The 22,670-nt window shown below is 49.6% G+C and overlaps 1 protein-coding gene across 1 annotated transcript in view; it reads left to right on the top strand.

Moving 5' to 3' along the window:
• The window catches only part of LOC127671685 (AFG3-like protein 1), a 30,589-nt gene extending 8,848 nt beyond the window's left edge, over nucleotides 1-21,741 (top strand). The window contains exons 4-17 of the mRNA XM_052166568.1: nucleotides 1,473-1,558; nucleotides 2,894-3,043; nucleotides 4,323-4,391; nucleotides 5,234-5,358; nucleotides 6,954-7,224; nucleotides 10,313-10,450; nucleotides 10,641-10,794; nucleotides 11,567-11,674; nucleotides 12,657-12,782; nucleotides 16,529-16,639; nucleotides 17,940-18,055; nucleotides 19,201-19,401; nucleotides 19,477-19,671; nucleotides 19,810-21,741. Coding sequence (XP_052022528.1) covers nucleotides 1,473-1,558; nucleotides 2,894-3,043; nucleotides 4,323-4,391; nucleotides 5,234-5,358; nucleotides 6,954-7,224; nucleotides 10,313-10,450; nucleotides 10,641-10,794; nucleotides 11,567-11,674; nucleotides 12,657-12,782; nucleotides 16,529-16,639; nucleotides 17,940-18,055; nucleotides 19,201-19,401; nucleotides 19,477-19,671; nucleotides 19,810-20,028 — 2,069 coding nt within the window. The 3' untranslated portion in view covers nucleotides 20,029-21,741. The remainder of the gene's footprint in view (nucleotides 1-1,472; nucleotides 1,559-2,893; nucleotides 3,044-4,322; nucleotides 4,392-5,233; nucleotides 5,359-6,953; nucleotides 7,225-10,312; nucleotides 10,451-10,640; nucleotides 10,795-11,566; nucleotides 11,675-12,656; nucleotides 12,783-16,528; nucleotides 16,640-17,939; nucleotides 18,056-19,200; nucleotides 19,402-19,476; nucleotides 19,672-19,809) is intronic.
• The last annotated feature ends 929 nt before the right edge of the window (nucleotides 21,742-22,670 follow it).

Raw genomic sequence — 22,670 nt, 5'->3', positions numbered from 1 at the left:
CTTATTGGGATGTATGCTGGTACATCTTGCTACCATTTTTTTCAAGGCTAATGTTTTGTCCTGAAAAATTGTGTGACTTTCTCTGTCTCATTAGTTCATATTGCCATCTCTGGTGTCACCATAGCCATTTCTGGACTTAGTGTTTTAGGGTTGTTGGATGGCAACATGAACTAGAATTTGTATGATACTGCAAAAAGAAGCTTGGGGACGAAAACTCCTTGTAGAGTTCATAGGTGAGAAGAGTGCACGTGGCCCAAGCATAGCGATGCACGCGTTTATCCCAGCACTGCAGAGGCAGCGGGTCTCTGAGTCTGAGGCTGGCCTGGACTACACGGTGAGTTCCAGGACAGCCAGGGCTACACAGTGAGATCCTGTCTTGGAAGGAAGGAAGGAAGGAAGGAAGGAAGGAAGGAAGGAAGGAAGGAAGGAAGGAAGGAAGGAAGGAAAAACAGTGCGCGTGTGCACACACATGCACACACACATACACGCACACATATATGCACGTGTGCACATGCACACACACACATACATGCACACACGTATGCACACACATGCACACCCGCACGCACACTTCCACGCACACACACACCAGGGTTTTCTGCTTACTGACTTACTGCTCTTGAGAGCTGGTTATGTGCACCTCGATTCTCCCGAGAAGGGGCACCTGTGCCAGCCTGCCTCATCTCCTGCCACCGCCCCCCTGCCAAGTAGAGCCATGATGTTTTTAGCCAAAAAAAGTTGCTGTTACATTTTAGGACTGCCTGGTTTTTGGTGCATCCCTGAAATCACAGTACGCAGGGGACTGTAAGTTTTAGTTTAGTTTAGCCTGTGCTACATATAGAGCCCTATCTCAAAAGACAAAAAGCAAACAGCTTATGTTTGATGCCCACATAGTAAAATGTCAGTGATGTTTTATGATCTAAAGCTGCTTTCAAGGCTGTGTCCAGGCTTCTCCGTTCTTCCTATTTCTTTGGGGTTTTGTTATTTTGGTACATTATGCATAAATGTGTGTGTATGCTAGAGGTCAGTATTGAGTATCTTATCACTCTCTGCTACAGTTTTAAATTTTCCTAACTATATTTCTTCATTGGTTTTTTTTGTTTGTGTGTGTGTGTGAAAGAGAGAGAGAGAGAGAAAGAGAGAGAGAGAGAGAGAGAGAGAGAGAGAGAGAGAGAAGTGGGAGTGAGGGGGGAAAGAGTCTCTTACTGAACCTGGGCTTGCTGGGTGGTCTAGACTGACTTTGCCAGCATGCCTCAGGGATCCTCTGTTTCTTCCACTGAATCTGTATGCACGTCAGTGCCTCAGAACCCAGACCCCCATGTTTGCATAGCAGGCAGGTAACGGAGCTACTGCCCCAGCCCTGGTTCTGTTCTTGAGTTCTCATTCTCTGAAAAGTTATATATACTTCTGTTTGTGTTGCAAAATAAGACTCTTTCTCTTTTTTTTTTTTTTTTTAAATCTCTGAAACATAGAACCAAAGAATGCTGGCCCTGGAGGAAATGGAGGCAACAGAGGAGGGAAGGGAAACGACTTTACCTGGTGGAAACGGATGCAAAAGGTTTGTGTGTATGTGAAGCCCAGAGCCAGTGTGCTCTTCCTTCCTTAGAGCGTGTGGTCACTGCAGAGCTGAGCCTTTGTATGTCTTTGTCTTATTTCATTCCTTCTGTTGGACAAAATTACTGTGAACCTTGATTTGTTTGTTCTGGCTTTTTAAAAACATGGTCTCCTTGCATAGCCTTGGCTGGCCTGGAGATCACTGTGTAGCTCAGGCTGTGGTGAACCTCTTCTTGCCTGTAGTGCTAGAGCCACAGGTGTGCACCACCATGCCCTCCTCAGATTGTGCAATTTGTAAATGCTGCACATTTATTCACAATTAAAGTGGCAGGGAAGCCGGGTGTGGTGGCGCATGCCTTTAATCCCAGCACTTGGGAGGCAGAGGCAGGCAGATTTCTGAGTTCGAGGCCAGCCTGGTCTACAGAGTGAATTCCAGGACAGCCAGGACTACACAGAGAAACCCTGTCTCGAAAAAAACAAAAAAAAAAAAAAAAAAAAAAAAAAAAACAAAAAAAGAGGCAGGGAATGCATGGAATGCTGCTGTCCAGTGAGCGAGTAGACAGACACCTTATGACTCCACATTGCTTCCCAGAGGGCCTACCCTCCCCACCTTCACCGTTGGTGTTGATTTTCAGCGTGGTTTTTTGAGGGATGTATGTAGACACTTCAAAGATTAAGAAGTTTATGAAGTGTGTTAAGACTTCTGTCTAAATTAACAGAGTCCCAGATAAGAGATAAGCTTTTGCAAGGCTTGGTGGGTGGCACATGCTTTTACTCCTAATACTTGACAGGCAGAGATAGGCAGAGGTCTGTGCATTTGACAATAGACTGGGCTACCTAGTGAGTTCCAGGCCAACCAGAGCTGTATACTAAGAAGAGTAATGGTAATTTTCATAAAGTAACCATTCCCAAGGTGGTGTGTGTGTGTCTGTGTGTGTGTGTGTGTGTGTGTGCGCGTGCGCACGCGCGCGCGCGCGCACGCGCGCGCGCGCGCACGCGCGCGCGCGCACGTATGCAGCTCAGCAGTGCCTTCAGCTAGTTTGTGTAAAGCTCTGGATTCAGTCTCCAGTATACATGCATGTGCACACGGTCAGTGGAGGAGAGCTCATCTGAGGGTCCTAGCACCTGCACTGGGCAGCCTGTAACTACCTGTAGCTCTAGTTCCATAGACCCAAATCCCTCTTCTGGCCCCCATGAGCACCCCTTTCCCAGACACACATACATTTAAATACAAGTGAAAAAGAAAAAAATTTAAGCAACAAAAAAAAAAAAAAGAAAAAGAAAAAGCAAGAAACAATCTGTTATTTAATTAGGAAATGTGTTACTGTTTCTTTCTTAGGGAGACTTTCCCTGGGATGACAAGGACTTCCGGAGTCTGGCTGTCTTGGGGGCCGGCGTGGCTGTAGGATTTTCATATTTCTATTTCCGAGATCCTGGGAAAGAGATCACCTGGAAACACTTCGTACAATATTACCTGGCCAGAGGTCTGGTGAGGAGACCATAGACTGTCTGCTTGGGAAGAGAGCTGTGCAGGAGGTTCACAGTCCCTTAGGGTGCTATGAGCTCAAGGAGGGACAGAGAGTCAGCCTACTGTGTGCCGACTGTCTCAGAGGCCGCCGGGGGCATAGCCCAGACGTGGGACTTTCACAGGGACAGCTCCAGCAGAACACTGTCAGGCCTGCTCTCTGGTTGCGTGGAAGTTGCTGTGACGTCACGTGGAGCGTTATCCTCTGCTTCTTGTCTTCTGCCTTTCGGCTCTGTCCATTCGTCCTCGGACTTCAGTCTCATGCCTGACTCACAACTTTTTCCCTCAGTGTAGCTCTGGCCTCTGTTGGCAAGCCCTGGACAGTTTTTGTTTTTGTTTTTATTTTATTTTATTTTAGACAGAATTTCTCTGTCCTTGCTGTGCAAGTGTGAGGATTTGAGTTAGGATCCCCAGAGCCCACATAAAAGCCGGACGCACAGCAAGGATGCCCATGACCTTGTGCGCTTGTGGGGAGATGGGGAGTGAGACGGGGAGAAGCCCCAGAAGCTTGTGGGTCAGGTTGTCTGCAGTGTGCAGTGGAGAGACAGATGCTGTCTAGAATCTACAGCAGTTGCCAGCGCCTTTCCAGGGGCAGACACACAGATGTGTTCACGATTCATAACAGTTGTAACATTACAGTTATGAAGTAGCAAGAAATAACCTTGTGGCTGGGGTCGTGTGCCATGAGGAGCCCTGTTGAAGGGTCGCAGCGTTAGGAAGGTTGTGAACCACTGCTCTAGAAGAAGGCAGGAGGTGAACACTGAGCCCTAAAGTTGTCCTTTCTTGTCTACATGTGTGGGGCGTGTGCACCCGCAATTATACACACCGTGGATGCACAGATTTTACACTCTAGTTGGTATTAGACTGACTGTATTTAGGGTTTTGATGTAGTCTGGAATGGAGCTTCGATGTACGAAGTTTGAGAGACTTCCTGAATTCTTGTTTATTAAGATGAGATAGATTCACGCTCCAGGCTTCTAAGAAACTAAAGGTTAGATTGGGCTGTGGAGATTTGGGGTGACATGTTGTTTGGGGTGACGTGTTGTTTGGGGTGACGTGTTGTTTGGGGTGACGTGTTGCTTGGGGTGACGTGTTGCTTAGGGTGACGTGTTGTTTGGGGTGACGTGTTGTTTGGGGTGACGTGTTGTTTGGGGTGTAGGTGTACCCAGGACTACAGTGCTTATGGCTGCCTTGATTCTCTGCTGCGACCTTTGCTGTTACAACTGCTTTTCTCTTTTCCAAGGTGGATCGGCTGGAGGTTGTGAACAAGCAATTTGTGCGTGTTATTCCTGTTCCTGGGACGACATCTGAGGTGAGGGGGGAGTTTAAGGCCATGTGTCCCAGAGACGTACATACTTTTGTTTGTTTTTTGTTTGTTGGTTGAGCTATGTAGCCCTGGTGTTCTGGAACTGTGCAGACTGGGTGGCCTCAAACTCATAGAGGTCTACCTACCTCTGCCTCCTGATGGTGGCATGAAGGGCACACTCTACCACACCAGGCTACTTTTCTTAGAATTGATTTCTTTTTTTTTTTTTTTTTTTTTTTTTTTTTTGGTTTTTCAAGACAGGGTTTCTCTGTATAGCTCTGGCTGTCCTGGAACTCACTCTGTAGACCAGGCTGGCCTCGAACTCAGAAATCTCCCAAGTGCTGGGACTAAAGGCGTGCGCCACCATGCCTGGCTAGAATCGATTTTTATCATTTTTAATTTTGCATGTGCATGTCTGTGTGGGCGTGTGCATGTGAGTGCAATGTTTACTGAGGCCGAAGCGCTAGATCCCTTGGAGCTGGAGTAACTGATAATCGTGAGCCTCCTGACTTGGGTGCTGGGAGCCATAATTTGGTCCTTTGCAAGAACAATGCTCTCAGTTGCTGAGTCATCTCTCTGGCCCCTGGATAAGTTATTTTTAAAAAGTGTAAACTATATTTGTCCATTCGGAAATTACATTGCCAGTTGACCAGCACTCCATGTTGTTTATGTTTACTTCTAGTGTTAGAACTAGGAGAGCAAGAACACAAGTGTGGACAAGTGTGTCAGAGCACTCTCTGTGGGTGTTGACAAGTGTGTCAGAGCACTCTGTGGGTGTGGGCAAGTGTGTTAGAGTACTCTCTGTGGGACAGGATGGTATAGACTGAACTTCCTTTTGGTCTCTGCAGAAGTTCGTGTGGTTTAACATTGGTAGTGTTGACACCTTTGAACGGAACCTCGAATCTGCTCAGTGGGAGTTGGGCATCGAGCCCACCAACCAGGCTGCGGTGGTCTACACTACTGAGAGCGATGGGTGAGTTCTGTGGATGCGGAGGTCTGGGGAGACTCTACTGTAGACATCTGATTCTGAACAGGAAACATTGCGTGCTTAATGTACTTGGGAGTGAGGTTTTTTTTTTTTTTTTTTTAGCATCTTATAGCCTTCTGCTGATATGTATAGTATCAATACTAAAAGAATAGGTTTTGCTTTTTGTTATGTTTTGGTTTTTGTTTTTTTCTCAAGGCAGGGTATCTCTGTAGCCTGGGTTGCCCTAGAACTTGCTCAGTAGCTCTGTGGATCAGGTTGGCCTCAAACTTAGCATCTGCCTTCCAAGTACTGGGATTAAAGGTGTGCACCAGCACTGCCCCTCATTTTCGTCTACTTTTATTTTTAAAATGTTTTGGTTTTGAGATATAGTTTCACTATGTTTGCTGTCCAAGTCTCAACTTCTTGGTTTAAGTGATTCTGTTTCAGCCTCCCAAGTATACACTGTGTATACACTGTATACACATGTATTCACCAAGTATACACATGTATTCACCAAGTATACACTGTGTATACACTGTATACACATGTATTCACCAAGTATACACTGTGTATACACTGTATACACTGTGTATACACTGTATACACATGTATTCACCAAGTATACGCATGTATTCACCAAGTATACACTGTGTATACACTGTATACACATGTATTCACCAAGTATACACATGTATTCACCAAGTATACACATGTATTCACCAAGTATACACATGTATATACCAAGTATACACTGTCTATATACTGTATACACATGTATTCACCAAGTATATACTGTGTATACACTGTACACACATGTATTAACCAAGTATACACCGTGTAAACACTGTATATACATGTATTCAACAAGAATACACATGTATACACCAAGTATACACCGTGTATATACTGTATACACATGTATTCACCAAGTATACACTGTATACACATGTATTCATCAAGTATAAACGTGTATTCACCAAGTATACACTGTGTATACACTGTATACACATGTATTCACCAAGTATACACGTGTATTCACTGTATACACATGTATTCACCAAGTATACACCATGTATACACTGTGCACATGTATTCACCAAGTATACATATGTATACACCAAGTGTACACCATGTATACACTGTATATACATGTATTCACCAAGTATATACATGTATACACCAAGTATACACTGTATACACATTTATTCACCAAGTATACACCATGGCACTGGCTCATGTCTATTTATTGCAAGGAGAATGCCATGCAGCCTTTAGAAAGTATTATACAGGAGAAATAAACATAATAGGTATTGATGTTTTTGCTGATCAGAGTCTCCTGAGAAAAGTGTAGGGTTTGTCAGACCTGCATAGTAAGAGGCTGAGGCTTCTGCCCTGCCAAGCCTTCTGTCAGGCGGATCAGGGCAGGTGCAGTGCTGTTAGGACTGGACAGGCCAGTTCTGAGGGTGGACCTTGGGACACTTTAGAAACTGCCTCTTTCATGCAGTGAATGTTTTTGAGGGGTTTTCTCTTTCTGGACAACAACAGAACTTCTGACCTTTCTCTTTAGAGAATGTAGCCAACGTTTTTCTTGGATTTTGCAGCTCTTTTCTGAGGAGCCTCGTGCCCACTCTGGTCCTGATTGGCATCCTCCTCTATACTATGAGGAGGGGCCCGATGGGCACTGGCCGCGGCGGGCGAGGAGGAGGCCTCTTCAGTGTTGGCGAGACAACAGCTAAGATCTTAAAGAACAACATCGATGTGCGGTTTGCAGATGTGGCCGGCTGTGAAGAGGCCAAACTGGAAATTATGGAGTTTGTGAATTTCCTGAAGAACCCAAAGCAATATCAGGACTTAGGAGCCAAAATTCCAAAGGTATTGATTTCCAGAGACGTTGATCCAGTCTAGGCTGCGAGATGAAGGGCTGACTGCTGGGGTGGAGAACAGACAGGTCTTTAGCCAGTTTCTGTTTCCTTGAGTTCCTGTTAATTATAATAGAGGGCGGAAACAGTGCCTGCGGTAGAGGACATTAAAAATCCATGTGTTTAGTAAAATGGCCAGCGCCTATAGTTCTAGCACTGGGGAGGTGGAGGCAGGAGGACTAGTGAGAGTTTAGGGCTAGCCTAGGCCACATAGTTCATAGCTAGCCTGTGCTATAGAGTAGATGATACTATCTCAGAAAACAAAACAAATCCCCATCTGTTGTTTGTTTGTTTTTCATGATCTGCTCTCATCTACAGTGTCCTAAGTTAGCACTCTGAACCCTAGATGCAAGGTTTGCTGTTCACACACACCAGGTCTCACTATGTAGCCCAGGCTAGCAAGAATCTCTCTATGTAGCCCAGGCTGCTTCCTCATAGAGCTTCTTCTGCCTCTGTCCTCCCAGTGCTGGGATTAAAAACATGCAGCACCACGCCCAAAAGAACCAGAGCATCTAGATCTCTTTTCAAGGGTAGAGTGACGGCTCTGTTAGTAGGCCCCTAACACCAAGCCTGATGACCCAAGTCTGATCCCCAGGACCACATGAGATTAGGAGAGAGAGAGAGCCACCTTCAGAGTTGTCCTCGGACCTCCACATGCGTTCAGTGGCATGTATGCGCCCACACATGTGCACTAATAAACAAATGCATTAAGTTGGGTGTGGTGCCTCTGAGGGGAGAGGAACTTTGCCACCAAACCTGACAGTCTGGGCTCTCCTTCCTCCCTCTTCCTTCTTCCCTCCTCCTCCCTCCCTCTCCCTCTTCTTCTGAGATAGGCTTTCTCTATGTAGCCCTGGCTGTCCTGGAACTCCATAGACCAGGCAGGCCTCAAACTTAGAGAGATCAGTCTGCCTCTGCCTCCTGGGTGCTGGGATTAAAGGCATGCACCACCACTGCCTGGGGAGTGTCTTAGGATTTTACTGCTGTGATTAGACACCATGACCACATCTACTCTTCTAAAGGACAACATTTAATTGGGGCTGGTGTACAGTTCAGAAGTTTAGTCCATTATTGTCTGGTAGGAAACATGGTGGCTTTCAGCAGACGTGGTGCTGGAGAAGTGGCTGAGAGTTCTGCTTCTAGTTTGGTAGGTAGCAGAAAGAGAGAGAGCCAGGGGAAGGAGGGAGGGAGGGACAGACAGATGGACAGCCTCTGGAACTCAAAGCCCACCCACAGGAAGTGACTTCCTCTATTAAGGCCACGCCTCCTAGTACTGCCATTTCCTATGAACCTCTTTGGCTTACTTTTATTCAAACCATCACAAGGAGGAAAGACTTCATTTCACCTTGGACTTCCAAGTGTGAGTTCATGAAGCATTTCAGGGTTGATCTCAAGAAGGGCAGGACTTAGAGCACACCATGGAGGAGTGCTGCTTCCTGCTTGCTGCTTGTGCTCCCTCGGCTGCATCTCTGTACAGCCTGGCACTGTTTGCCCAGACGTAGCGCTGCTCAGTGGGCTAGGCCCGCCCACATCAATGTCAGTCATGAAAGCACCACACAAACTTGTCTCCAGCCAGACTGACAGAAGCCGTTTCTCTACTCTGGCTCCTCTTCCCTCATGGCAGGGTGTGCCACAGCATGTGTGTTGTCTTAGTTAGGGTTTCGCTGCTGTGAGCAGACACCATGACTAATGCAAGTTTTATAAAGGACAACATTTAAGTGGGGCTGGCTTCCAGGCTCAGAGGTTCAGTCCATTGTCATCAATGCAGAAACATGGCGGCATCCAGGCAGGCATGGTACAGGAGGAGCTGAGAGTTCTACATCTTCAGCTGAAGGCTGCAGGTAGAAGACTGGCTTCCAGGCAACTAGGGTGAGGGTCTTAAGCCCACACCCACAGTGACACACCTACTCCAACAAGGCCACACCTCCTAATAGGGTCACTCCCTGGGCTTCTATAGATGGTTCATCTATGAACCATCACATGTGTGAAGGTCGTGGGCAACCCCACTTTCCACGGTGTGTGAGGCTGGACCTCGTGTGTGAAGGTTGTGGGCAACCCCACTTTCCACGGTGTGTGAGGCTGGACCTCGTGTGTGAAGGTCGTGGGCAACCCCACTTTCCACGGTGTGTGAGGCTGGACCTCTTGTTACTTGCCGCTGTGTATGCCAGGCTATGGCTTTCGCGGATTCTCCGTCTCTGCCTCCTGGTTCTGAGTGAGTGCTGCCATTGCGCCTGCCTTTATACTCTGGGGATCCGCACTCAGGCCCTTAGATGCCTGACCTGGATAACTGAGGAACCACTCCAAATGAGTTGTGTCCACTCTTCAAGCCGGAAAGGCTTGGGCAGGATTCACTGGCTAGGTCTCAACAGGCATGTGCTTTAGCCTGGGCGGCCATGGCACTGGGCGCTGCAGTCTGAGCGCAGTTAGGCAGCGCTCGTCAGGACACAGTCTGGTGCTGTGAACGGCAGCCACTCCTAGACCTATTCCTGCAGTATGCTGAATGCATTAATTGTATATGTGTATGTGTGTGTTCACGTGTACACGTGCAGGTTTGTACATGTGCATGGAGAGGGGGTAGGCCAGAGGACAACTTTGGCTGTCATTTCTTAGGAGCCCTCCACCATCTGTTTTGAGACAGAGCCTCGTTTGGCTGTAGCTTGTGAGAAGCCGAGGCTGGCTTCCTGACTGGAGAGCCCGTGGGAGTCAGCTGCCTTCTCGACACCGTGGTTACAAGTTGATGTTCTCTGGGCCTGGCTTTTTACATGGTTATAGAAATCGATCTCAGATCTTAGTGCTTCCTTATCCACCTTACCTGTGCTGAGACATTTCCAATCATGCATTAATTTAAAGAGAAAAGAGCCTTGATCTAAAAACCCGAGGCTGTGCTGGTGATGTATTTGATAAGATTCTTGTTAGTCCTAGAAGTTGCCTGTGTGTGTTAGGAAACAAATTCATTTTTAGATTTAAATAGAAACTGGGCTTGTTCCCAGCGTGCTGTCTGTCCGTCTGTCTGGAGAACTAAGTGTCTCTTTTTTTTATCGCAGGGAGCAATGCTCACTGGCCCGCCCGGTACTGGCAAAACACTTCTTGCAAAAGCGACTGCTGGGGAGGCCAACGTGCCCTTCATCACCGTGAACGGCTCGGAGTTCCTGGAGATGTTTGTTGGTGTTGGGCCGGCACGGGTAGGTAATGAGCTAGAGAGACCAGCACACTTCCCAGGGCCAGTCATCTCATGTAGCTCTGGGCTCTGGGAAGGACAGCCCTGCATGCCTCCATCAGAGAGGTCCTGCTGTATCCAGGGGAGGGCTGTGGGTGGGCCGCTTTATGTGTCATAAGAGTGAATCACCAAGTCCGTCTGGCCTCCTTTGCCAGGTCCGTGACATGTTTGCGATGGCACGGAAACACGCTCCTTGTATTTTATTCATCGATGAGATTGATGCAATTGGCAGGAAGCGAGGCCGTGGCCACCTGGGAGGCCAGAGTGAGCAGGAAAACACTTTAAACCAGATGCTTGTGGAGATGGACGGTGAGTGCATGTGCCGGGCTCTGTTTCCATAGGAACATATACGCACTTAGATATTTACATCTCTGACTACGTGGGCTGACTTAGAGTTCTGCCCCTTCCTGCCTCCATCTCCCGGAGGCCGGCCGGGAGTACAGGCGTGCACCCCCGTGTCTGGGCAATGCCTTCTGATTCTCAGGAAGAACTCTCTCAAACAAACCCGAGGGAGCAGTCAGAGCTTGATCCACATAGAGGTCCTCACTGCACAAGGGGAGATTTGTTCCCCACCTGCCAGGCGGCAGGAGATTAGCTGGGATGGGGGCCTCTGCTTCCCCAGAGAGGTAGACTGTGCGCAGAAGTCCAAGTGTCCTTTCGATGTACAGAGGGTAGAGTGGACTCGGCCGGGCCGTACTCCCTTGTCTTGGACCTTGCTCTGCTGACCTCAGAGCTGTCCGTCCGTGTCCCTCTGGGCCAGCTTCTGAATTTGGAAAAGCTTCCACTGGGTCTTTGGTAGATTTGTCTTCATTTTGGCTTTAGGATCGTGCTGAGGTCCAAAAGCCCTCCCTGGGTCTGGTGTTTTGCCAGAGAGTCACAGAATCAGCTGTAGTCAGGTGTGATCCAGCACAAGGCCGCCAAGCCACACAGCAAGAGTAGTGAAAGTGAAGGCACAGGGAAAGTTCTGAGAGCAGACACAGCTTCTAGAGTTGTCTCCAGGACAGGCTGCGGTGGCTTGGCATGGTGATACAGGCTCTGCTGTTGCCGGGCTTCGTCGTTAACCAGCCTGCCTTCTGTTTAGGGTTCAACTCCACCACTAACGTGGTAGTGTTAGCCGGCACCAATCGCCCTGACATCCTTGACCCAGCCCTGACACGGCCTGGCCGATTTGACCGGCAGATCTACATCGGTGAGTGCACGGCACATGTGTCTGGCATGTGTGTCTTGAGTATGGCATCTCAGTCCCTGATATTAAAGTCACGCAGAATCATTTTCTAAGCCTTTGGAGTGTTGACGCTGGGTCCCGTGTGACATTTTGGGAATGATGGTTTTTGGTTTGGGCGTTCCAGATGTCCTTGTAGTAAATACAGGTAAGAGCCATGCAGAGCGTTTCTGTTGTCCGGTTTTATTTTCATTTAGGTGTATAAAACCTTGATACTTCAGTTATCAACCATTTATCCCTTCTCCTTCTCCCCGAAGGTCAAGGATATCAGCCCTCCCTTAGCATTTCCCAAGGGGAACACGTTGATCTTGTGTGGACATTACTGTGTTCAGGACTGTTTCTGTTGGGTCACATGGCCTTGGGCAATGGATTTAATATTAGAAGGTGGGGAGGTTTGTGTTTGTTTGCATTTGTTAGAGTGTGTGCAAGAGTGTGCTATGTGTGTGTGTATGAGTGTATATGAGACGGAATGTCAGTGTATTAGTGTGTTATGTAAGAGTGTGAATGAGTGTAACAGTGTGAGTGTGTGAAAGTGATTTTGAGTGATAGTGTGTTTGTGTGTTGTGAGTGAGTGTGTGTGACGGTGTGTATGTAAGAGTATGTATTATGTGTGAGTGTGTAAAAGTAATTTTGAGTGATAGTGTGTGTGTGTGTGTGCGCGTGTGCGTGTGAGTGTGTATGTGAGAGTGTCTATGCTTTTGACTGGTGATTGACCCCAGTCCATGCCAACTCTGCCAGTGAGCTGCAAACCTGGTTCAGGAAGGTGTTGTGATGGCAGCTTCTGCAGTGCAGGCACACGTGGCTTTTGGGCCGTTTCCAACCTGGCTGCAGTCAAATGCCGGAGGCAGGAGCTCTAACGCTGTCCTTGAAGTTTTGCGAAGTCGCTGTGGGGAAGCCTATTCCAGAAGCTCTGGGAACATAATTTTGTATGTTTCCTTTTCTTCATTAGGTCCCCCTGATATCAAAGGCAGGTCCTCTATTTTCAAGGTCCACTTGCGTCCACTCAAGCTGGACGAACGCCTCACCAAGGACGCGCTTTCGAGGAAGCTGGCAGCTCTCACTCCCGGCTTCACTGGTGAGCGCTCAGTTGGCAACCATTATGAGGCACTCAGCTGCACATTGGGTCCTGGTACACTCGGCTGGTCTGTAGAACTAGACCTCCTGAGGCATTTCAAAGGCTTCATTTCTTCTTAGCTTAGCGCCTGCTGGTACCCATTTGAGTTTATGGATTTCTATTTAGATTTAAGTCTCTTCTACAGAGACTAAGAAAAATACCCAAGGGAGATTCACTGAAGAGATGAGTTACATCACACTGTGGTCTTGGCTTGACCCCCATTTGGGGTGCCTGTCTGGCTTGCCTTGTTTCCCTACCAGAGGGTTTTGAACCCCCGAACTGGGTGGGAATCTGTCCTGGGGTTTTCTGTCCTGTTTGCCTCCCAGAGCAGCCCCCTGAAATCCAGGTGCCTCATGGGTCCTGTGGTGGTCGTTTGCAGGTCTTCTGACCCTTAGCCCCGCTCCTGTCACATGGGTCCTTAGGATTGTCACCCCTCTGCTTTCCTGCCAAGTCCTGCCCAGCACTGCTCGAGGCACACACGTACAGTCTGTTTGTCTGTAGTGTAGTAGTGAGACGTTGTTGCCAGGCTGATGTGAAAGGCCTTGTTGGTATTCTGTCCAGAGTGTCCTTCCTGGCCCATGTCTTGCCCCTGTAGAGCTCAGGTGTCCACTTGCATGCCCAGCTGAGACACAAGAGTAGATACCCAGACTTCAGGTCTCCATGCTGAGCCCCCAAGGATCTCCAGCTTGTAGAGCTAAGCGAGGAGACTCAACACTGCTCCACTGCTGGGAGGACTTGGGACTTCCCATGATTCACCCTGACCCATTCCACATGGACTTCAGGATGCCACCTCATCAAAGTGCACTTCCGGGGCCAGAGAGGTGGCTCAGTGACTAAGACTGTCTGCTGCTCTTCCAAAGGACTAGAGTGTAGCTGGTGACTGACACCTGCGGTGGGCGGGTCACAGCTGCCTGTAACTCTCCCTCCTGGGATTTGATAGGCTCTTCTGGTCACCACACACATACACACACACACACACACACAAACACACATACACACACACAAAAGTAAGTAAGTAAGGTAAGGTAAGTAAGTAATAAAATAAATGTTCAAAACAAAAACAAAATCCCTCTCCTCCCTGAGACTCATTGTGCATGACGTGGGTAGCACACAATCTCTGAGTACCGAGATGCTAAGGGTGGAGCTGTGCTGTTGCCCGTGTATTCGCGAGCCTTGTAGAATCCCGCATTAACGGAACTGGTGTACACGGTCAGAGAAGCAAGTCACCACTACTGAGGCCTCCGTTGGTTCTTACTGTCGAAGGCTGGTTCTCCCTCCGTATGATTTTTGGATTGACCCCTGAATAGGAGCTATTTTAATCTTGGATGTTTCCCCAGAAGACAAGATAACCTAAAATTCTTCTCCTTCATAAAAGTTTTCTCTTTCTACAATTCTTTTTGCCCTGCAGTATATCAAGAAAAATAAAAGCAGGTGTTAAAAATTTAGGATGATGACTAACAAAAGCCTTAATGCTTTCCCCAATATAACATTAAGCATAATAAGAGTTTGTTTGTTTTGAGACAGGGTTTCTCTGCGTAGCCCTGCCTGTCCTAGAACTCTGTAGACCAGGCTGGCCTCAAACTCACAGAGATCCACCTGCTTCTGTCTCCCATGTGCCACCACTGCCCCGCTTGCAATTTTTAAGATGGTCAGATGAGAGGGCTCACAGATCCCAGTAACTCACGGAGTGTGGAGAGAAGCAGCACCCACAGCTTGTCCTCTGATCACCACACTGCACTCACAGTACACACAGTACATAGATAAATGTAATTTTAAAAGTTGTTAAAATTAAGTATATAAATATTCTCAAAAATATAAAAGAACACATGGATAGAAAACTAAAGGAAACTCTGGAAACTGTCTCAGTGAACAGTGGATGTACATGAGGATCCACGCGTAAATCTGGAGCCGAGCCACGCCTTCAATCCCCGCACTCGGGAGGGAGAGCCGGTGGAGCTCTGTGAGTTCGAGGCCAGCCTGGTTTACAGAGGGAGTCCCAGGACAGCCAGGGCTACACAGAGATCCCCTTTTAAAAAACCAAAGAAATAACCAAATAAGCGAGTAAGTCTGGAGGTGGAACTGCTTTAAGGAGGTGGGTTTACTGGGAAGGGGGCTTGGGGGGCAGAAGAAGGGGTAGGTCAAACCAAGTGTTCAAGTCTGAGGGACAGAAAGAAGAAAATCGAGACCAGGGAGAGCCTGGGGCCTGTGGCAGCCCAGCACCACCTGTCAGACGTGGGGAAATGCAGAGAAATGTTTAACAATGTGACAACACAAAACTTCCCAAAGTGGATAACGGCCACGAACGCTTACATAATGTCCAAGAAACTCAGTGACCTCAACTGTAGGAATAAACTGAGGCCTAGAGCGAGGCTCGTGAGGCAAGGATGAAACCAAAAGGAACGAGAGACTCAGGCTTCAGAGGGACCTGGGTCCTTGGTGATGAACTCCTGGCTTCTGTTTAGAAAGGAGAGCCTAGAAGCACTGAGAAAACAACCAGGATGAATTACAGATTGTACAAGGCAGAAGGAGCTGCCTGTAGATCTGCCCTGTGAGAAATGCAGGAAGCTCCCTGCGGAAGCAGGAGGCCGAGGAGGATGAGGCCATAGGGGAAACACTTGCAAGGGTGACTGTGGAGGGATGGGGTTTTATTTTTTGATTTATAACTTTTTCCTGTAATATGTTTTTAAATTACATAAAAACCAATTATAGGTTTGTGTTAAGGAGCACAGTCCGCAGAGGTGTGAGTCTGTGTCACGGAGCACAGTTCTCAGAGGTGCTCCTTTGAATCCCTGCGAGGAGACAGGCGGTAAGAAGAGCAGATGAGATGTCTGAAAGCCAGACATTTAAAAGCAGAGCTAGCTGCAAGGCCTCCTATGACCAGATCAGTCTTGTAAAAGCTGAAGGACTCACACTCTGCGACAGAGGCACTGTTGCTGTGTTTTATTTAAAAAAAAAAAAAAAAATGAGCCAGGCATGGTGGCGCACGCCTGTAATCCCAGCACTTGGGAGGCAGCGGCAGGTAGATTTCTGAGTTCGAGGCCAGCCTGGTCTACAGAGTGAGTTCCAGGACAGCCAGGGCTATACAGAGAAACCCTGTCTCAAAAAAAAATCAACACCCACCCCCCCAAAATCCAAGAGGTGACAGTGAAGCAGGAATAGGGTCATCATGATCTTCTGCAGACTGTGGGGCGTTGTGTTTCTGGGAAACCTAAGAAAATGGGGATAGGGAATTGGTGGAGTCTTTGGAGAGTTGCTGTTTCCTTGCTGCCCAGGGTTTGTGGAACTGTCTAGGTAGAAGGAGCAGGTGCGGTGGGAGCGCCAGTGTCTGTGGGAGTAGGCGGAGCGTCTGTGAGAGTAGGCGGAGCGTCTGTGGGCTGCTTCTCTCACAGACACTGGCGCTCCCACTGCACCTGCTCCATCTGTCCTGGGTGTCTCCCAGGCCATTCCTTCATGTTGCTAATACTATTCATCACATTGGTAAGTTTACTAAAAAGTAATGTAGCATATGCCTTTATGATACACAAATTATTTCTGAATACAATCAGAAACGTTGGTGACATTAACAGTGCCCGGTGACGCAGTCTCTATCTATCTCCGCCTTCTCCTGCGCTTTAACCTGGGTTCTGCTTGAGATTTCCCTTTACTGAAGTTGGTCTCTGCGGGCCGCCGGCAACGCTGACGCACCTGACCTCCTTCTCCTGACTCAGGTGCCGATATTTCCAACGTGTGCAATGAAGCAGCGCTGATTGCTGCCCGCCACCTCAGCCCTTCTGTCCAGGAGCGGCACTTTGAGCAAGCCATCGAGAGGGTCATTGGAGGTGAGCCCGTGTCCCCTGGGAAGGGACATACGACTTTGGATAGCCCAGCCTCACTCCAGAATACAGAAAACAACAGCTCTCCCATGGCTCCCTGTCCCCTCTGAAGTGTGTGCAGGCCCTGGGAGGTCAGAGCTGGGACGGGAGGGCAGGGACCAGGGACAGTCTGCTTGGAGGGCAGGAGGGCAGAGTTTGGATGAGTGATGGTTCCAAGGGAAAGCCTGTGTTAAGCAGGGGCTATCCCAGGACACCTAGTGTTTGAGCCCTCGGGACAGCAGTTAAAGGAGTGGATGGCAGTGTGTTTTCTTCAGCTGCCCGGGAGTTCCGACAGCAGCCCTAAGCAGCTCCATAGCTGTGCTAGCCAGGCAGGGACTGGAGTTGGGTGGACTAAGGCTCTCTGAGGGCTCTGAGACTGAGAGCTGCCAAGTGCTGCTGTGGCTGGTCTGGTGCAGGTCCTGGGGCGGGGTCAGGCAGAGGGTAGTACAGATCCATCTGAGTCAGAGGCTGAGGTTTGGCCCGGTTGGCAGACCTCACTGCGGTTTCAGTTTGTTCTGAAGAGTAATAGTTTGGAGGACGTGCACTCTTGAGGGCTGCTCCCGCAGCTCGGTGAGCTAATTAATCCGTCCTCGCAGTGGCGGTCTGCACAGTTCGTCACTGCTCTGCCCCTTGTCCAGCACCTGTTGTAAGTCTGCTGACTGGACCTTGAGAGCATCCTCTTTGTGTCGCTTGGGTGCTGCTGCTTGACACAAAACAAAAAGTGATCCTGGGATTTGAACTTATGAGTTGATTGGCTGAGAGTGGCTTGCTTTAAACATTTTGTCTTTAATTTTTAATTCTGTCTGTGTGTGAATATTTTGGGGGGAGCTATGTGTGTGCCTGTGTATAATGTGTGTGCAGTACCCATAGAACCACACCCATAGAGGGTGGGGGATCCTTTTGGAACTGGAGTTACACATGGTTGTGAGGTGCCATGTGGGTGCTGGGAATCAAACCCTAGACTTCCTGAAGAGCAGCCAGTGCTCCTAACCTGCTCAGCCATCCTTCCAGCCCTGAAATGTTAAGTGGGATTTGGGTGCAGTGAGTGAATGGAGCCCCCCCAGGCCTGGGACATGGCTCTCACTGCAGAGTAGAGAGCAGAATGCAGCTGGCTGGCGCTGAGGGAAGGCTGTCCGGTACAGGGGCAGCGGCCCCTGAGCGGGCCTGGGACTGGGATCCGGCGGTCGTTCCAGACTGAGGGTACCTGTGGGGGTTTGGGAGAGGACATCCTGCCCTTGTTTCTCACTCCTTGGAATGTGGTTTGTAGGCCTTGAGAAGAAGACCCAGGTCCTACAACCCAGTGAAAAGACAACTGTAGCCTACCACGAGGCTGGGCATGCAGTGGTGGGCTGGTTCTTGGAGCATGCAGACCCTCTGCTGAAGGTCAGTTGCTCAGGCTGTGTTTATCAGCTGATGGCCTTGGCAGCCTCGAGGCCCAAGTACTGTTTCCAGCTTTCTAGGTGTCAGCCCACATGCGTACAGCACACTCACAGATACGGTTCTACAGCTTTTCTACTCTCTGTGTGCGCGTGTGTGTGTATGTGTGTGTGTGTGCACGCACACACACTTCTGTGCCTGCCTGTCTGCCTGCCTGCCTGTGAATACACACATATGATGGTCAGAGGTGGGAGCCATTTTTCTCCTACTGTATGGGTCCTGGGCATTAGGCTGGTCTTATGGCTTAGTGATCAGAGCCTTTACCATTACAGCCTCCCTTAGTTTTCACAAAATATGTGGATCTGTAATTTGTCAGATTCCTTTTGGGGTAGGGAGGCAGAGCAGGAGGTACTGGCTCTGGGTGGGCCTTAGCTTAAGCATTAAGCTTTGGATCTGACTCTTGTGCAAGTAATTGTGCATTCAAATCCCGAAGAGCCCGCTATACAGTCAGGCTGTGGGTCCGTCTGGGTGGGCGTATTCCTCAGACGATCCCATTGATCTACAGTGGGCTCAAGCCCAGGCCTCTTAGTTTGCCATCCTCAGTCATAAGGGCCACGGCCACTTCCAGGCCTAGTGGAGCAGTGTTTGCAGCTGACAAAGTCTAGGCTTTGAATCTTTTTAAGATTAATTTTAGTTTATGTTTTTTTTTAAAGATTTTTGTATGCGTATGAGTGTTTTGCCTGCATGTTTGCCCACAGCACAAGAGGGTCAGATGCCCTAAACCTCAGGACACAGAGTTGCAGGTGCTTGAGAGCCGCTATGTGGGTGGTGGGAACTGAGCTCAGGTCCTTTTGTTGCAGTCACAGCCAGTGCTCCTCTTACCTGTTGAGCTGTCTCTCCTGCTCTTTATTCAGTGTGTGGGGGTGTGTGTGGGTGTCTGGGTGTGTGGGTGTGTCTGGGTGTGTGGGTGTGTCTGGGTGTAGCTTTGCTCACAGAGTCTGGAAGGGGGCCTCTGATTTGGGACTGGAGTTACAGATGGTTGTAAGCCACCCAGTGTGAGTTCTGGGAACTCGACTTGGGCTTATTCCCAAGAGCAGTACATGCTCTTGACCCCTGACCCGTTCCTCCAGCTCCACGGTCGTCTTTTTCAGGTGTCCATCATCCCCCGGGGCAAGGGGCTTGGCTATGCCCAGTACCTCCCCCGTGAGCAGTACCTCTACACGCGGGAGCAGCTCTTCGACCGCATGTGTATGATGCTTGGGGGTCGGGTGGCTGAGCAGCTGTTCTTTGGTCAGATCACCACAGGGGCTCAGGACGACCTGAGGAAGGTCACCCAGAGTGCCTATGCCCAGGTAAGGAGTGGTCTCCTGCGGCGTGGCCCGTGTGCTCCCTGCACACGCTTACCCTGGGCTCCTCCCGTTCCTCAGATCGTGCAGTTTGGAATGAGTGAGAAGCTGGGCCAGGTGTCCTTTGACCTCCCCAGACAAGGCGAGGCCGTGGTGGAGAAGCCGTACAGTGAGGCGACTGCCCAGCTCATCGATGAAGAGGTCCGGTGCCTGGTCAGGTCTGCCTATAACCGGACCGTGGAGCTGCTCACACAGTGCCGGGAGCAGGTGGAGAAGGTATGTGTGGCCCAGGTTGGGGTGTGGCCCATGCCGATCTCCGGGGGCTGACTTAGCTTAGGTTCTGTGCTGCATCAGGACCACTAAGTACATCCCTGTCCGTGGCACAGCAGCCTGATGGGCGGCCATGCTTTTCAGGTTGGCAGGCGTCTCCTGGAGAAAGAAGTGCTGGAGAAAGCCGACATGATAGAGCTCCTGGGCCCCCGGCCCTTTGCCGAGAAGTCCACCTATGAGGAATTTGTAGAGGGCACCGGCAGCCTAGAGGAGGACACTTCCCTTCCTGAGGGGCTGAAAGACTGGAATCAGGGGCGGGAGGAAGGGGGCACTGAGCGGTGCCTGCAGGAGAGCCCTGCATAGCCTGTGGCCGCCAGTGGCGCTGGCAGTGGCCGCCTGTGACCTTTGCTGACGGGGACTTGCTCAGCCTTTGCGGAGCAGCTGTCAAGTAACTGAGAAACTGATTAAAACAACTGCAAACGGACGTTTCAGATAAGACCATTCAAAATCCACAGAAAAGAAGCGAGACTCCAGCGTCCAGCCACGGAGATGGCTGAGGGAGCCAGGGTGTGGCCTGAGACCACAGGCCCTGGACGAAAGTTTAGTCAGCTCAGACAGGAGAGGAACTCCACTCTGCTTCTGTGAAGCCCTGGGTGATGTCTTTTTGGGAGATCCCAGATGTAGAGCCGTGAGGAGCTACATCCTGTTTTCAGTAAACACGACCGAGTCCGTTTCTGTGTCCTTTACAGCTTGCCTCTGAGGTGATTGCTCATGGGGTGAGCCTTGACCAGGCACAGATGAAGTTTAGTGACGAACTCAAGAAAATGTAAGCCCGCTAGCAAAGGACGGCTGGGTGTGTAAGCTGCTCAGCCCTTAGGAACAGATGTGCAGTGGAGGACGGAGTATGGCCGTCCGGCCTGCGGCAGCATCCAAAATTCTATTTCGTTAGACCTGGCGTCTAGCCTTCGGATTTGTCTGCCTCACTGATGGTGTGTCAAATTTAATTCCCTCTCACAACAGTCCTTTCTTTCTCCAGCATCCATGCCTCCCTCCCCCTCCCCTTCCTATTTTGAACCACAGAGGGTTGTTTTGGCTGAGCCCTCTGGCTCTGGCACATATATACCAGCCCTTCTGTGGTAGGTCAGCTCTTGAGTCAAGGAAGGGCTTTGTGAACTCCAAGCCTCCACGGGCTGAAAGAGGCAGCTTTTTCCTGTTGATCCCTGGGGCGTGGTGAGGCCTGCTTGTGAGAGCTGAGTGCTCGGAGTCCTTGGGTACAGATCTCAGGCTGCACCGGCAGTGGCATTAGCCTGCCTCAGGGCTGCTCCTGGCCCTGGGGAGGAATCCGTTTGCTCTCTTGACTTTTTAAAAGTGTTTGTGTGCATATGATAGTGTGTTTTCCATCGCTATTGTTTTCCATTTATTTGTGCTTATATCTGCACAAGCATGTCCACAAACACATATGCACACGGTGCACATGCGTAGGGCAGAGGACAAGCTCTGGGAGTGGGTTCTCTCCACTGTGTGGGTTCTTGAGACCATCAGGCTTGGCAGACAGTGCCGTGCCCACTGAACCCTCCTGCCAGCCAGTCTACCTTGGTTTTAGATAGTCTCTTATTTAATCTGGCGACATTTGCAGGCCAGCAAGCTCCAGGGATCCTCCTGTCTCTGCGCACCTATCCTCAGTGCTGGGATTACAGGCTTACCTTTATGCCTGCATCCTGTGAACGACAGGGAGCTACAGTTGATGTTGGTGCTTGTGCATTGAGCCCTCTGCCGACTCTCTGGCTTTTTCACCGATGTGATAAGCTTCCCGGGGGCCTGGCCAGGAGGGTGGGGCTGCCCTCCGCCTCCCAAACCTTTTGTCTTTCTCTTTGGGGCCTGGCTAAGACCAGATTGGGTGAACTGGGTGCATTGGCTGGATGTAAAAAAAAATGTACCTCTGCTGGGTGTGCATGGTAGCGCACATTCTCCAAGTTGTCATGTTTGCCTCAGAGATGTCATCAGGGGACAGAGACTTCCAACTTCCACTGTTTGTATATTGTACATTATTGAATTTTAAAAAAATTTTATTTCTAATTTTATGTGTATGGGAGTTTTGCCTGTATGTTTGTATGTATGTACATATGTGTGTGCACCACATGCATGCAGTACATATAGGACCTAGAATAGGGTGTCAGATACCCTATTCCAAGTGTGTCCCTTACAGCTTACCTCTGATGAGGTGGGGGTGATCCCTCCTACCCAGAAAACCTGTGACAGTGTAGACTCTGTGGTAGCAACTCCAGGATCAGATTGACACAGGGTTGAGGTTGCTACCATGGCACATATATGTGACGGACCAAGGGTTGGGTGGGGTGGGTGGCTGGGTTAGCCTTGTCTCCTCTGGGCTTTTTCTGAGGCAGATCAAGTGTCAGAACCTCTCATTGGAGCATCTGGAGGCTGTGGGGATGGTGGAAGACAGGCGCAGTGTATGCCTTTAGCAGACCGAATTACCATCAACCCCAATCACTGCCCGTCAGGCCTCAGCCATCTCCCTACCACCACCATTTTAAACAGACCTGGGGGCAGGGCTCCTGTGCATCCCAGATCCTGAGGGCAGCATTCTTCCCGAGCGCACACTTGGGCTGGGCCTTCATCCCATTGACTCAGTGAGGTTTGCTATCCATACCTCACCTCTGATCCAGGTGCGCCTTCTCTCCCTCCAACAACTCTCACTCTTGTCTCTCACAAGTTGCTGGTTAAAGAGCTGTGGCATCCTCCTTTTTACTCTGGTGCTGCCTTACCAATGGAATCAATCTCTCTGTCTCTCTCTCCTTTCTATCTCTGTCTCTCTCTCTGTCTCTCCCCCCCCCCATTTTATACGGCTCACGGGGCGCTTCACAGCATCTCTAGACAGCCGGTCAGGGAACCCCGTGCTGGTGCTGCTCCGCCCGCCGTCCGTGACAACCTGAGTGCTAGGTGTACGGGAGACGAGAGCTCTGTTCCCTGCTCAGTGAGATCAACTC

This window comes from Apodemus sylvaticus, chromosome 21, assembly GCF_947179515.1.
Source record: "Apodemus sylvaticus chromosome 21, mApoSyl1.1, whole genome shotgun sequence".
NCBI classification, from domain to species: Eukaryota; Metazoa; Chordata; class Mammalia; order Rodentia; family Muridae; genus Apodemus; species Apodemus sylvaticus.
The sequence above is the reverse complement of the archived record's forward strand: the minus strand, read 5'-3'. Positions and strand labels throughout refer to the sequence as shown.